Genomic DNA, 15,780 nt, shown 5'->3' on the forward strand with positions numbered 1-15,780 from the left:
TGAGGATTAGGGCTGCACCTGGGCCTCAGTTTCCAGGAGAATCACAGCTGGACTCTGAGAAGGAAGCAAGCACCCCTGGCTCAGAGCAGCTTCAGGAGGGCCAGGGTCAAGTCCCCAGGGGCTTCTGAGAAAAAAAAAAAAAAAAAAAAGACTCATCCCTGCCTCTGGCTCCTGCTTAGCTATTTGTCTCTCCCCTGGGGATGGATGTCTGGGTGGAAACTTCCAGGAGAGGCTCATCCCACCTTCATGAAGGGAAGATGGCCTTCATCCTCAACAGCCCTTGACGCTTTGTACCCTTGGTCTCCCTGCAGATCTTTTCGCCTGGGTGTTTCCAAATTTCCAACCCTACTGAGTTCCAAAGAGAGAGGCAGAAACCTGGGAGCAGATATGAGGTAGAGCCCTAAAAGAGATGAACACCCCATTCCCAGATCTAGGAATGTCCTCCCCACTTCATCCCATCTCTCTCGTTTCGGGCCCCAAGTCCCTCCAGGAAGGAGCTGTCCTCCTGATGCCAGAGCCCCCACTGCTACCTGCTTCTCTGTCCTCCAGACTCCCTTGGGCTGCCCCGTGCAGGTCAACACTTGTCCCCTCACCTTTCTGCCTCCAAGGCCGCCTCTGTTTCCCCGGTGGCTGTAAGAACTATTTGCCAGGCAGGTACTTGCCCACTTGTTTACAATAACCATAATCTTCCTATCTCCAATCAGCACCTCACAAATAACTTTAGGGTCACTCTTGGGGATAAGAGGCAATTTGGATGCAAACATATTGGAGTTTGAAATAATTAGAGGAATTATGGAAGAAATAAGTAAAAATATTTGAAACTGAGGCTATCTTAGAAAATCCAAAACATATATACAGTCACTGTGTATATATTCTCTTACATCTCCAGGCTAGTCACTCACTGACTAGATCTTCCTTCTCTTTGACATTTTCTACCTGTTGTACCCAGCCTCTCACATCCATTCCATTCATCCCCAGTCAACACATTATGTGGTTTTTCCATGAGTCAATTTTTATTGGTTTTTGAAGTAATGAATTATTGGCATAAGGCTCGATGGGTTTCAAAGCAATGACAGAAGGAAACTACATCATACAGGTAGGTGGGAAGACCCAACAGGAAAGAATCCCAGAGCAGCTGTGACCCTCATCCGCAAGCACTGGGTCTTGCCTGTGAGGATCTTGCAGCCAGGACCCAGCCCAGCTGAAATAAACTGCATGCACCTCAAGGTGACTGAGCCATAACTCAGGGGATCGATCTGACGGGGTGCCCCAGTTCTCTCTCCAAGACAATCACTTCTAGCCTTCTTGGAACCTTCTTCCAGCCTTAAATCTTTGGCAGCAATAACCGCTTGACCACCACGAGGACTCTCCCTCCCACTGAGATGGCCAGCCTGTTCTCCCTCACCTGTGCCTTTTCAGATAGAAGCCTCCCCCACCAGCGGCAGCTTAAGGCCCCTGCAAAGAGGAGGCAAAACCCAGAGGGCTGGCAAAACCCAGTGACCCCAGTGAGGATATCTGCCCTTCCCCTCCATTGTGGTGGGTCTTCCAACCAATGTTTGGGGGGTAAAGAAAAGGGGGCTTCTCAGTAGGAGAGCTGCTGTCCCCCCTCCCCTGAGGAGGGCTCCTCCTCTATGAGCTCCAGGTCGAACTCATCTTCCAGGGACCCTCCAACAGGCAGGAGCCGGAACTTCTTCCCCTTCAGGGTGCACGTGCGATGCTCGAAGTCCAGGACGGCATTGTGGTCCTGGAGCACATCGGTACCAATGATGGCTTCTTCAGCACTTGCATTGGCCACTAGGAACTCTGCCTTCAGCTTCAGCTTGCCCAGGGACACCACTGTATCCCAAATGCCCAGGATCTTCATTTCAGCCCCATTGGCCACTTTTACCACATTCTCAAAGGGCCGCAGAGTGTCCAAGTCACCATCTGTGACCTCCTCCCACAAGTTGGGGTGGACCACAGAGACCTGGGCCCCCGAGTCCACCAGGAACCTCACGGGCACTTTGCCAATTTTCCCCTTGAGGTAGTAGCCCTTACCCATGCTGTTGGCAAAGACGATCTCCTTAGGCAGGTGGCTGTGGGTGGCCTCGGGCCCCCCGAAGGCCTTCAGGAGGGTCTCTTTCACAGCCCCATAGTCTTCCTGGTCCTTGGGGCTGAGTCCACTGTAGACCTCCAGGGCATCTCCCCTGAGGGACTCTTTCAGGAACCTTAGTTTGGTGACATGGTCCCAATGGTTGAGGTCATTGATGGCCTCGAAGCGGTGCAGCCAGAGGTGTGGGGCTACGTTGGCTCCATCAAAGGGATCCGGGATGAAGGCATGCTCCCGACGGCCCTCCCGGCTCCTGGCTCCACTCTCAGCCATCCCTCTGCCCTCCTCTGGAACTGCAGCAGCAACCCACACCAAGTAGAGAAAACCACAGAGCAGTGTCGGCGCAATCACGCTGGAGAACAAGGCCTCTCTAAGCAGAGTGTTGTTTGGTGCCCGTCTGGGGCAGGCAGAAGGGACCGGCGCAAGCTGGCTGACTGACTGCTGGACACAGAGGCAGGCAGCTGCGATAGCCTGCTCACTCTGCAGAGCCTTTTTGATGCCTGGCCTGGGCCCCCAGGGCTCCCCATTCTCCTTTGTTCTGGAAGCCCCGCCCTTGCTCATCCCCGCCCTCCTGCCAGCATCCTGCCCAACGAGCAGGATCAGTGCCTCACCCTTCTGCATCCATCCTGGGACTGGTACAGGGCAGCCCACGGTGCAAGAAAGTCCATCCTCAGTCAGAGGGGACCTACTCAGGTACCCTCCCCAGCCTGTGTCCCAGAATATACAGATGAGGACACGGAGTATGTTATGACATCCAGGTATCTGTCCTCAGCTGGAGAGGGAAGAAGGAGGGGAGGCAGGGACCAAAGGCCCATCAGCTTCTAGGCTGGGGAAGCCCCTTTTCCCTCAACCCCAAGTGACCACTTTGAATGGCTAAAGAAAAGGCACATGCATTCACTAGGCTCCTACTTTATGCACAGCACGGGGTAGGTAGGTGTTTTTCCTACATTCTAAACCAAGCTTGGAATCCCATAAAATTCTCCAGAGAGGCAGAGAGAAGACAGTCCCAGAATCAACAATGCACAGAGATTTTTTTTTAAATGAGGGGACACATACACACAAGCATTTGCCATGAACTCAACTGCTACAGTCATTTTCCCTCATTCATCACATCCGATCCAGAGTCAGCACTTTGTGGGGGACCAGACCTCAGCCGGAGCAACCTTGTTAAGGCCCTAAAGTGGGTTGGTGCCAACCCTGAACTTCTGGGAGGGTACACCGGGATCCAGATGGGCTCCAGCTCTGGGCAGACCCCATCCTCTATGCCACTAGTATTGTCTCCTCCCCTCCTGTTCCCTCTCACCTTCCAGGAACTTTCTAAGAGAGCCCCTTCCCCAAGTGCTACAGCCCTCCTTCTCCCCCCTCACCTGCTCATTCATGGAAAGAGCAGCCAGAGAATCTCACTCCCTTATGTTCTGAGAAGGGGAAATGTCCACCATGTTGGCAAAGCCAGTGGTGAGGTTCTGGAAGGCTTTGGATGGAGGAAGTTGGCTGTGTGATCTCTTGCTGAGGAGGGCAGGCTGCCTTGGGCCACCCCAGGGATTCCCAGAAGGCAGATCTGTGAGTCCTAGGGTTGGGGCCAGTCTGTGCAGAGAGACTGGGGCTATGGAAGTGGGGGGGGGGGCACTTTCATGACCCCATTCAAATGTTCAAGGGGTCAAATGACCCCTCCATGGAGTCTTCTACTCTGCTTCTCACATGTGTGCCCACTCCCGGCCAAGCATGTGTTGCCGTGCGGTGTGCTGGGTCATTCATAACTCTGTCTCCTGCAATGACATGGAGTGTGACGTTCACAGAAACCAGACACATGTGACCATCTCCATCCCCATAGAAATTTACTCTCAGGTCAGCAGGTGTTCCCTGCTGGTCTCCAGGCCTGGCTGAGTGCTGTCACCAAACAGGAGGGATTAAGACAGGAAAGGAGCAGGAAGAGCAGAACACCTGTAGCTCTGGGCTGTTTTTCCTGGCCCAGAGCCTGTTTCTCATCGGCTCCCTGTACCATTCATCACCCAGTGTCTGGCTGACTCCCAGAGGACCCTGCCTCTGGACAGTCCCGTGGTCCCTGGCCATACAGAAAGATATGGCCCTGCTGCTCTCTCAGCTCCTTCCACCTGACACAGTGAGCTAGCAGAGAGGCAGCTGGGTCAACACCTCTCATCACAGCTGCCTGGCTAAGTAAGGTGGGGCCCTTGTACCATTCCAGAAGCCCAGAGGAGGGAGAGATGGAGTCACTGGGAAGGAGTCAAGTACAGGTGGGTCTCTGAGAAGATTGCACAATGAAAAACCTGCACCCAGAGAAATGGCCTGGCCACAATACCAGGAAGCCCCTTCTACAAGTGGACTTTTGTGGATAGATTCCCAACCCCTGGGATGGGTGTTGTGTTGTTCTGTGGTTCAGGGAACTAACCTAGTGGCTTCCTGGCTACCTGGTGTTCATCACCCTGCACACCTGGTCTCCTGGAAGTGGGAGTGTGTGAGGCAGCTGCATGTGACTGAGGGAGGGGAGAGGCAGGGTGGCTTGTCAGATGGCAAACTGCTAGGTGCTCCAAACTAGGGCTTGTCAAACCATTGTGGTTGGCATGGAGTCAGACTTCCCCACTGCTCCAGATTAGAAATAGGTAGTCCCTGGGCCTTGGGCTGTGGCACTTCACTTGACTAGGTTTGCTGTTCACTTTGGCAAAGTCATTTCACATCCATCACCTCAGCAGCATCATGGTAAGCCGCAAGGCTGACCAGCCAGCCTTCCCCCAGGACTGAAGCACAAGGAGCATGAAGGGCTAAATGGCCTGTCTCAAGCCTGGGCTCATGCACTGTCCAGTGCGTGCATAACATTTTGCAATACAGCCAGGGAAGTGGGAGTCTAGGCTCAGAGAGGCATGCGGATGGGTCCTGGGGGCTTGTGTTGTTGACGGCCTCTGGTGGGGACAGTGAGCTAATGGGAAGTGAGTGAGAGCTGGCTGTTCAATATTCAAGAATTCTGTAAGTCAGTTGTTAAACCAGTGGCAGCTTGAAATTGGACTTGGTGGGAGTATTTACACCACAGACATTGGAAGATTCTTAACAAGGACTTTTTTTTTTTTCCTGGAAAGCCAGCTGGTCATCACACCCCTGCATGGGGGCCTTTGTCACTCCCTCTCTCTGGGGCAGGTCAAACCCCACGGCCAGTGATTAACAACTTTATCGAAATCTCTACTCCTGCTCAATCTCTTGGGCCGGAATCCCCTTTCTTGCCTACCTTGCCCTGTACACTTGCCCAAACAACCTTTACACTCCTGGGTCCTTTGGCTTAAGGCCATTGGCCTTCCTCAGGGAGGCCCTCCAGGCATTCTGTTCACACAGTCCCATCTGGAATCCCCAGGACAGAAGACCACAGGAGTCTCATGGTTACTAGGGGAGCTGGAAGGGCTTGAGTTTAGGGACCGGTCTCTGGCTAGGATCAGGAACATGGTGAAGTAACTTCTCAAATTCCCTTAACCCTTGGGAGAAACCATACCTGGAATACCCTAAGGTATGAGTGGAATACCCCACTCAGGGACCTTGGAATTGTTATGCTAATGCTACAATGATGAGTTAAACCAGCTGGGGCAGGCCGGGTGCCATTGCCTCCTCCCAGAACCTAGAAAATCATCGCTAATTATTGACAAGTATAGGTATTGGGGCGGGAACACCCTCTTTATTATCCATTAGCATCTCCTGAGTGTGCTCTGAAGCAGGCACACCATACTTAACTGGAGAGGAGGTAAATCAGGGCAATAAACAGGAAGGACTTAAGGAGTCCCCACCCTCCACACCCCCTCACTGAGAATTTGGGGCTGTGAGCTCTGCTGCCCCAGTGCTGCCCCAGCAGAAGCTGATCCCCTTTGCCATCTCTTCCCCACAGGTAGTTGTGCTATGTGGCACAAGATCAGTAGAGGGCCCATCAGGGCTCCCAGGAACTGAAGCCGTTGGTGGGCAGTGGGGGGTCTTGGAGGGGGCGTGCACATCCCCAGGAGACTATTTTTAGCGAGAAGCAGAGAGACACCTGATGGTACCCGTGATGAGGTCCAGACTGAAATGTAAGGAGGATCAGGAGATGCGCAGGCCACCTGCTATAGCTCCTCTCTGGGCTGCCTCTGGCTAACACCATACACTCCCCAAATCACCCCAGGAACTAGATGGGGAAAGAGCAAAGGGATTCAAGGACTTACCAAGGTAGTAAAGGAAGGCTGAGGGGAGAAAGGAGGTGCACACTCTCCAGCCAGGGATCGTGGGCGTTCAACCTATAAAGTCACATGGGGCTCCGCACTCAGAAAGGCCAAGCTCGGTTTGACGTGCTGCTGCAGCTGTCTTGAAATTCCCAGTAATTTTGAACAAGGGGCCCTATGCTTTCATTCTGCACCAGATCTTGTAAACTATGTAGCTGGTTTTTTCTCCAACTGATCTGATGGAGACTTCTTTTACATACACACACACACTCACACACACACACACACACACGACACAAACATATACATACACACACATACCCCTTACCTCACACCACACATATATAGGCTATCCACAAAAAAACACTCCCTGCACCCTGTACACACATTCTGTAGTCCAAAACCTATACCATCCATACACAGTCACACTACAGTTCTTATTTCAAAACAGCTAAGAAATTGTGCAACTTGCATATAGAATTCAGCTCCCACCTTTCATTTCACAGATGTATTTGCACACACATTTACACTGAGTATTAAAATCATATTTATTAGAGGCATCTGCTGTTTATTAGCCTCTGGGCACACTTGTTAGCTCAGAGAACTAGACAGGTCCCCATCACCATGGCTTACAAGCTAATGAAAACAGGATACAGATGTTTAACAGCCCCTTTTGAAGAGTTTAAGACTGACATGTATATGCAGACTGACCATGTGAAGCAGTCCCAGTCACAGCCACGCCACTCTGAAAGTGGGTCATCCTGCCCTCTGCCTCCCCCTGACTGTGTGAGGCCAAGGACATGATGTCCTCCCTTCTTCCTCTCGCTGGGTACTCACCACCATGAGCTGGGCCCCGACTGCCTGCCCCACTCCTGCACAACCCCCCCAGCCTAGGCTGAGGCCTGGGCCGTGGGGTTGGTGTGGGTGTGTGCATGTGTAGGGTGGGTGGCACAGCTCCTAGGAGCAGGGGCCACAGCTGCTGCTGGCATTCTGCTTCAGTGGGGCATGGCATCAGGTCTTCAAGCTGAAAAGAAGGGCAAAGATGTGAATTCTGCACAAAAATCTAATTAGGGATTCAGATCAGAGACCAAGAGGGTCTGGTGGGCTCTGACCAAAGCAGGGCATATGGGGAAACCCAAGACACCAGCAGGTTCCTATTTCCAAACCACAAACCCTCAGACTACAAACACCACTGTTCGGAGCAGAAACTACCCAGCACTCACACCAGTCATGGCCAAAGGTACTTAGGAAAAATAGTTTTTCCTTGACTGGTCCCCCTTCTTGGTCCCACTGCCCTGACTAAACGGTACTTCTGCCTGTAGGGCCCTTCCCCAGTTCTCCACTGTTCCAGAACTTCTTTTTTTCCCATTTGAATTGCCCTCCACCCTCCTTTGCCATCCAGTTCAGAAGCCCTCTAAGAGGAAGTCACCCAGCTTAGCCCACCAGTTGAACCCACTCTGTCAACAGGCAGCAAGATGTCTGGTGCCAATCGTGGAGGGTCCCGAAGAGTTGTGGAGGTGTTTAGGGAACAGCCATCTCAGGCCCCAATGCTACTGCCAGTCCTCCAGGCCCAGGGTTGGGGCCAGGCCAACCAAGAGTTAGAACAAATTGCTGGCTAACTCCCTAGAAGTCCAACGTGCCAAAAGTGGTTCTTTCCCTGTTTTTATCTTTCAATCAAATATGAGTATCACTTAAGATTTTCTCAAGGCCTCCCTGCTCCCCTCCTCACAGCCTGGCCCTCCCAGTTGGGTTCCCACCTTCTTCCCAAGTCCTGATGTCCCCACCCTAAACCAAGCCCTCATCTCTTCCTGTTCTGATTTCTGCCACCCTCACTCTGGGCCTAGGGGTTCCACCTGGCCAGAGGGCCTGGCTCTAAGGAAAGACCCTCTGCAGACCCCTACCTCTTCTCCCATCTCCATGGTCCCCTTCAATTAATTGAGCGAGAGAGTAGGACTTGTAAGACAGTCTAAACAGCTCTGGGGGCATTGGCCCACTTGTGACAACCGCCCCTGAAATTTATGAAATGTTCGGGCAATCAAAATATACAGATTGGGTATTCTCCAAATACAAGTGGGTTTCTAATGACCAGGAAACTTGGTTTAGAGCTAGATACATAGAGGACTTTGGTCCAACTTAAAATACCTCAAAGACAGCTTTGAACTGATCCTGAAATAGTTTTAATTACTGCTAATGATAATTAGTATTGTGAACAATGCAAAGCCTCAGAGCAAGGAACTGCTTCTTGTGAGTCCACTGCCAACTTAGATCTGCTCCCAACTTACAGAAGACAGGGGGACAAACAGGGGGCACCTTCCCTCTGGCATGTTGAAATGGTATCTTTTCTTTACCATCTGGAAGAAGTAGGGGGAGGCAGGAAAGGGAAGGAGGGAAAAACGGCAGAGCCCTAACATGTATAGAAATCCCCAGGTTATTGGTAGCAGCAGTAACATACACTTATTGGGCACCTATTGTATTCTAGACACCATGCTGGTGGGTGTAAATTAATAAAAGGCAAGAGTCTGCAGCATAGATGGGAGTGGGCAATGCCAAATAAATGGGCTGATTCAGTTCCATACATATTTCTTGAGGCCAGCTGTGCCTTACGTTGAGATGAATCAGCGGAGCCCTACCCTCAGAGAGTGCTCAAGTGAGTTGGGGAGAGAGGCTCAGACACAGATGTCCCAAATCCAGAGATGAGTGTGGGAGGCAGGCAAGATGGTGGTTCAAGGAGCACTGGACAACTCATCCCACAGAAATCAACCAATATTACCCAAGAAAAACAAAAATGAGAGGAATGTTAAGAGGAAACCTGAATTAGCACTGAAACCAAGGAATGAGGGCACCCACAAACCACAAACTTGGATCAGTTGTTGCTCTCTGCAGTCTCTGTGGAGGGCTTCGGGGGTGAGGGTCCTGGGACTGAGCCAGTTCATATGGACACACCAATCAGGAAGGTTTTGAAGAATGGGGTTATTTTCTGGGTAAAAGAAGTCCAATTAAAAATATGTACATAAGGGGCACCTGGGTGGCTCAGTCAGTTAGGCATCTGACTTCAGCTGAGGTCATGATTTCGTGGCTTGTGAGTTCGAGCCCCACACTGGGCTCTGTGCTGACAGCTCGGAGCAGGGAGTCTGCTTCAGATTCTGTGTCTCCCTCTCCCTCTGCCCCTCACCAATTCACACACACTCTCTCTCTCAAAAATAAATAAATGTAAAAAAAAACAGTTATCTTTTAAAAATATTTGTACATAAAATCACAGAAAAAAAAAAAAAGACTGGAAGGAAATACACCAGAAGAGTGATAATACTTACTTTGGGGTGGTAGGGTCATGAATGATCTTAATTTTCCTCTATATACATCCTGAGAATATATTCTCTAATAAGAAAAACATTATTTAAAAATAAAGAAACTTGTCCTTGCAATTTCTGTAAGCTTAAAATTATTTCCAAATAAAGTTTTCAACCAGGGATATATGGGAAATCTCTCTGTACCTTCTGCTCAATTTTGCTGTGAACCTAAAACTTCTCTAAAAAATCTATTAAACAATTTTTTTAAAGTTTTTAAAAAAGTACTTACAGAAGGGGGGCTCATACAATAATACTGACAACCATTATAATCACTGAAGTCTAATGATAAGAGGGTTCGTTTGAGTTTCCCACAACTTTTGGGCGTGTTTGAAAATTTTCCACAGTAAAAGGTAAATTAAGTAAACTAAAGCTCTGTGCCAAGACCCTCTCCAGCCTGGTCTGCCCAGTTCTCGGCCCAGAGCCTGCATTCTAGATGTCACCTGGTCCTGGGCACCGGAACCACTGTTCCCCCGGGACTGGCAGTCTCAGCTGTGAGTGTCTCAGGATCCCTGCTCAGCTGCAGAGATTCTCAGCTGACTCTTGCCAGCAGGAGTGGCCTGCACACTGGGCCCCAGGCTGTGGGCTCAGCACACAGCCCTGCTCCTCCTCAGTCCCTTCCCTTTCCCCATGGCAACAACACCAGCCTTGCCCCTAGCACACCAGAGGCATGCCCCTTCCTGCCTGTCTGCCCACCTGCCCACCCAGCCTATTGCAGGTCTCTCTGTCTTGTCACGGGTTCCCCTCTCTCATCCAAGTCAACGTGCACCCGTGTCTCACATCCTAAAAAAATAAACCCCTCACGTGGTCTTGGTCTATGACCAAGCACTATCCTTGGTCAATGACTCCTTCTCTCCTTCTTTCCTATTTCTGGAAAGGCTGGCCTACACTCAGGGTATTGGCATGTTGATGGTGGGGCACACAGGGCTGAAGCCCAGCCCGCATCCTCTGGCCAGGCCAGCGTGCTGGGATGAGGGGGTTAATCTGCCTGGAGGCAGGGGACCCCTTTCTGATTTGCACAAAGGTGCAGCCCTGCTTCCTCCCTGCCTCACTGTGTTACCCCACTCTCTCCCAAAGCCTCTGGCTCCTGCCCCACCACCCACCTCTGCACCCTTGCAGAGGGTGCATCACTGGCCTCCCAAATGGCCACATCCCATGGCTCCTTCAGGGAATTTGGTTTTCTGAAGCATTTGCATGACTGGTTTTCCCCCTAAGTCTTTTCTGCCCCATTGGCTCCTGGGACCCAAATTTCTGGATCTTGTGCCTCAAAGACCACTCCCCTCAGTCTCTCATGAGCTCCTTTCTCCCTGAGGCCCCCTTGATAGTGCTTTCTCCTCACTCTGCACTCTCCCCAGGCTGTATCCCTGGCCTAATCTCTCTGCTCTATTCCAGCTGTCCATTGTCATGCCCACCTATAGGTGCCATTTTCTTTTCTTTTCTTTTCTTTTTTTTTAGTAATCTCTACACCCAACATGGGGTTTGAACTCATGACCCTGAGATCGAGTCGCACACTCTACTGACTGAGCCAGTCAGGTGCCCCTTTCAACAGTGAACATGTTATCTTGTCCCTCGGACCCTCTCGGCCCCCTGTGTTCTTTTTCTGGGCAAAAGGTACCATCACCCAGCCAGTTTCCTGAGTCAGCCACAGTGGGGGTCACCCTTGCCTGCTCCCTTCTCTCAGTGCCCAATCCAATCACGGACGGGTGGCCAAGTTCTGCTGGCTCCTCCTGAGTCTCCCCCCTGCACCCCCACTGCCTTCCTTCATGCCCAACGATTGCAGTAATGGTCCTGCAGGTCTCCTCTCCATTAATCTACTCTCCTCAGGCTGCCAGAGTCCTGAGATGTAGGAACACTCATGTCATCCTTCTGCTCAAAATTCCCCCATGGCTCCTCATCCCAAAATAAAATCTCGGGGCGCCTGGGTGGCGCAGTCGGTTAAGCGTCCGACTTCAGCCAGGTCACGATCTTGCAGTCCGTGAGTTCGAGCCCCGCGTCAGGCTCTGGGCTGATGGCTCGGAGCCTGGAGCCTGTTTCCAATTCTGTGTCTTCCTCTCTCTCTGCCCCTCCCCCGTTCATGCTCTGTCTCTCTCTGTCCCAAAAATAAAATAAAAAATAAAAAAAATAAAATCTCAACTTACAACACAGCACATGAAGTCCTCCTCCCTAATTCATGCTCCACCTATACCAAGTGGCTCATGGTTCCCCAAACATGATGGGCTTTCTTGTGCCTCTTTATAAGATCCTCACTTGACCAGGCTTTTTCCACATGCCTGTTGTTCTGGCAAACCCCAACTCTCCTCATCTAAGGCACTGCCACCTCTGGGAAGTCTCCCTGATTTCCCTGGCAGACTTATGGGCTCTGTCCCCTAAGCTCCTATCACAGGTACTACAACTCTTATGCTATCTGCAAGTCCCCAGTGGCATGACCCAGGCCCTCTTGGAGTTGGACACACAATCTAGGCATGAAAGTCATGGTCTTTCTGACTTTGCTAATACTGTTCCCTCTGCTCATCCATAACCTGGACGTCCTCCAAACCCAGCTCACCTTTGCTCGTTTCCCAGGAAGCACTACCTGCTCTTCCTCAGCAATCACTCTCCCCCTTACACTTGGAATACCAGGCCTGGCAATGTCATCTTTATCTGCAGACCAGTGGCACTCAAACATTTTTATTTACCGTGATCATAGAAAGACAGACATTTTCCATCATACGCTAGTACAAACATGCATTATAATATATGAAATATATAACTAAATGAAACAAAAATGTATTTACTACATGTAATATAATCTGATATCTTCTATTTCACTTGACTTCTTTTTCTTTTTTTTTAACGCTGGTAATGACACATGCAATTAAGTTCCACAAACCAGTCCCCACCTACCATCTGAAACCTCTGCTGCAGCCAGCAGGGATCACTCAGGGTTTCTAGCAGAGGAGCAATGTGATTAGAAGGATGGGTTAGAACAGTGCTTCTCGGGGCGCCTGGGTGGCGCAGTCGGTTAAGCGTCCGACTTCAGCCAGGTCACGATCTCGCGGTCCCCCAGTTCAAGCCCGGCGTCAGGCTCTGGGCTGATGGCTCAGAGCCTGGAGCCTGTTTCTGATTCTGTGTCTCCCTCTCTCTCTGCCCCTCTCCCGTTCATGCTCTGTCTCTCTCTGTCCCAAAAATAAATAAACGTTGAAAAAAAAAAAAAAAAGAACAGTGCTTCTCAAGTGTTCTAAGGGGAAGGACTGATTTTCTAAGTTCCCAGTCTGCATGTACTTTATGTTTTAAAAGTACAATAAGAATGAGTTATTAGAAAACAAAGTAATGAAGAAACTTACAAAATGCAAGCCAATTCATTATCATTAGCTTTCAGTAGACACTGTGGAGTGGTGGCAAGAATGTGCTGGCTGGCAAACACCAGACGGGCCACAGGCTGAGGAGGCTTTGCCAGTACTTTTGATGCCCTGAAACCCTTGCCAAGTGGCTGGCCACACCTACCCTGCCGATCTCTGTCCTGAAGAGATTCCTATTTGCATAGTCTAAGGGGCTTTGCCAAGGAGAGATGTGCCACTGTGCAAGCTCCTGCCTTGTCAACAGAGCCTAGCTGCCTCAGTTTGCATCCTGACTCAGCCGCTAACTGGCTCTGGGCCTTGGATAAAGGACTTAACCTCTCCCAGAGTTGATTTCCTCCAGGATTGTCCTGGGAGATAAAATAGCAATCCTCACTGCAGGGCTTGGCCTATGGCCAAAATCTAGGTCACTCCCCCACCTTGTAACCCACATGGTTACAGTTCTGACACTATGGTCATCCCCTGGCTTCCTGAGTCAGCCTCATCCTCCCAGGTCCCTTCTCTGTGTCCCTCACTGATCACTTGGGCCAAACCTTCACCCCGCCTCGGTTCCTCACTTGTCTGCCTCTCACTCTCAGGACACAGCTTGCAAACTACTTGGCAGAGGAAATAGTGAAGCCCAGCTGCCTCCCACCCCAGATTCTCCTCACCCCTGCATCCTTTCTCAGAACTCTCTACCCCTCCAGCCTAATCCCTGTACCTAAGCCTCACTTACCCATCCCTCCTCTCTCCATTGATGGAAGCGTCTTTCCATCGATGAGTCCCTCCCTCTTCTGGGAATCTTTCCAAAGAGTCCAATCTGGTCTCTGGTCTCTCCTCAGCCTAAGGCAATTTGCCCAGTGGTGTGCTGGTAAATATATAACAACAGGCCCTCTGGAGGAAAAAATGTAGGCACATATGAGTTTATTGTAAATTTTACTGACATAAAATGTTTAGCAATTTACAAGTAGTAGTAAAATATACAGTAGTCTATACTGTAAATCGCATATAGTAAATTGAATCTTACAGAATACTTTCATTGATTTTTACCAACCTGCTAAGTCCATAACTAACCTATAATTGTAATTGACAAATGAATATAGTTCTAACATGAATATTGGTTGATATTTTTGTTTGTGCCAACTTACTGGTTGAAACAATGAAAGTGAAACAATGAAGATACATGTTGCAACTTCACTCCTTTGTCAATGGTATAAGCAACTTCTTTACTGAATCAGGTAATATTTTTTGAATACTGGAAGAACATCTGCTCAATTTCTCTGTTCCATTCACAATGGAATAGCTACAGGCACAATATGTATATAAGTTATGTATATAAGTTCAATGTGCATATTAACATTTTCTCCATAATTTTAAGTCTAGACAGTCAATAAAACAATAAATCAAGCCCTGATGTTTGGTGTTTATCAATTTCCATGGCGCGAATATTCCTACCATGGCTGATTTCAAACTACCAACGTGATGCCTCTGAATGCAGAGTTAGGAAGAAAAACACAGTAACACAACATCATATAGTATATTCATAGATATAACAGATGTAAATCATCTTAAAAGCATAAACAAAATACTCTGAAATCCTTAGAAGTGATGAGTTTCTGTTTTTAATATAATTTACTTAATTGTAATTTTATATAATTTAATTTTTTAAAAATAGCCAAATTTAACAATTGTCTCACAAAATTCCTTAATATTTAACTTCAGCTCTTAGGATCATCTAAGCACACTTGGATCTGACCCCATCCCTCCAGCTCTGCCTTGAACTCACAAAGCTCTCCAAACCTGATGGTCCCTTCCAATGTACATTTTTCATGTCTTTTTTTTTTCAATATATGAAATTTATTGTCAAATTGGTTTCCATACAACACCCAGTGCTCATCCCAAAAGGTGCCCTCCTCAATACCCATCACCCACCCTCCCCTCCCTCCCACCCGCCATCAACCCTCAGTTTGTTCTCAGTTTTTAAGAGTCACATTTTTCATGTCTTATAAGCAAAACTGAACTCATTCTCCTGCTCTCAAATCTGCTCCTCTCCAGGCTGCCATTTTGGTGAGGGGCTTCACCACCCACACAGGAACTCAAGCCAGAAACCATGGAATCACCATCCCACAGCCCTCAAACCTCCTCTGACTGCAGGTCATGGCCATCTAAGCCCCACTGGAGTCTGCCCCTGATCTTTGTCCCTTGGCCTGCTGCTCTGCTCACACCCCCATCACCTTCTTCCCAGTCCCCCACGGCGTGGCACTGCCCGCTCCTGTCCATCTTCCTCATGGCATCAAAAGCACTCACTATGTCCTGCTCTGTTCTGTACTCAGCAAAGTCAGGCTTCCCAGAGCCCAACAGTCATTGCCCCTTGTCCCATCTCTCCAGATCCACCTCTGGCATATCCTGCATACTCAACTTCTGCCCTAGCTGCAGAACTAGCTGCAGTTCCCTTAATGCATACCACTCTCCCAAACCTCCATGCCTGGCACATACCATTCCCTGTCCCTGAAATTAAAATTCCTGCTTCACAAATTCTTAAGTCATTCTTTTGGACTCACCTCAAATATTATCTCCCTTGTGAGCACCCCCTACTCCAAGCAGAATTCATTCATTTGTTCACTAATGCATTCCTTCCTTACTAATTTTTATTTATCACTAACTATGCGCCAGATTCTACGCTAGGTACTAAGGATGCAGAAATGAGCCAGGCTCTTGGAAAACTCTAATAGGAGAAATACAACTAAGGCAATCAGCCCCCTGATAGAGCTCTGTGGAGGGTTCTGGGGAAGAGCAGAAGGGGGACACCTTTACACAGGCTCCTGGGAGCTGTAGCCCTTGATCTGAGC

General features: G+C 49.4%; 1 protein-coding gene across 1 annotated transcript; it reads right to left on the reverse strand.

Annotated features, from left to right (window-relative positions):
- Positions 1-991: 991 nt before the first annotated feature.
- ASPRV1 (aspartic peptidase retroviral like 1) lies at positions 992-15,220 on the reverse strand. Its single transcript, XM_043553326.1, has 4 exons — positions 15,166-15,220; positions 12,163-12,257; positions 7,111-7,297; positions 992-2,856 (listed from the first exon to the last, which is right to left on the reverse strand). Exons 1-4 carry the CDS (start codon positions 15,218-15,220, stop codon positions 1,583-1,585), a joined length of 1,611 nt encoding a protein of 536 aa, XP_043409261.1. The 3' UTR covers positions 992-1,582.
- Between the last annotated feature and the right edge of the window lie 560 nt (positions 15,221-15,780).

The sequence above is a fragment of the Prionailurus bengalensis genome, chromosome A3 (genome assembly GCF_016509475.1).
Source record: "Prionailurus bengalensis isolate Pbe53 chromosome A3, Fcat_Pben_1.1_paternal_pri, whole genome shotgun sequence".
Classification (NCBI taxonomy): domain Eukaryota; kingdom Metazoa; phylum Chordata; class Mammalia; order Carnivora; family Felidae; genus Prionailurus; species Prionailurus bengalensis.

What these genes read in the sequence shown, in the direction of transcription:
- ASPRV1 (XM_043553326.1), bottom strand. Translation starts at nt 15,220, where the DNA reads ATGAGGAAGATGGACAGGAGCGGGCAGTGCCACGCCGTGGGGGACTGG. An exon ending in CGTGGGGGACTGGGAAGAAG is followed by an intron (nt 12,258 to 15,165) that starts GTGATGGGGGTG and finishes ACTGGTCTGCAG; the next exon opens with ATAAAGATGACATTGCCAGG. An exon ending in TTCCTGGGAAACGAGCAAAG is followed by an intron (nt 7,298 to 12,162) that starts GTGAGCTGGGTT and finishes CCTTCTTTTCAG; the next exon opens with CTTGAAGACCTGATGCCATG.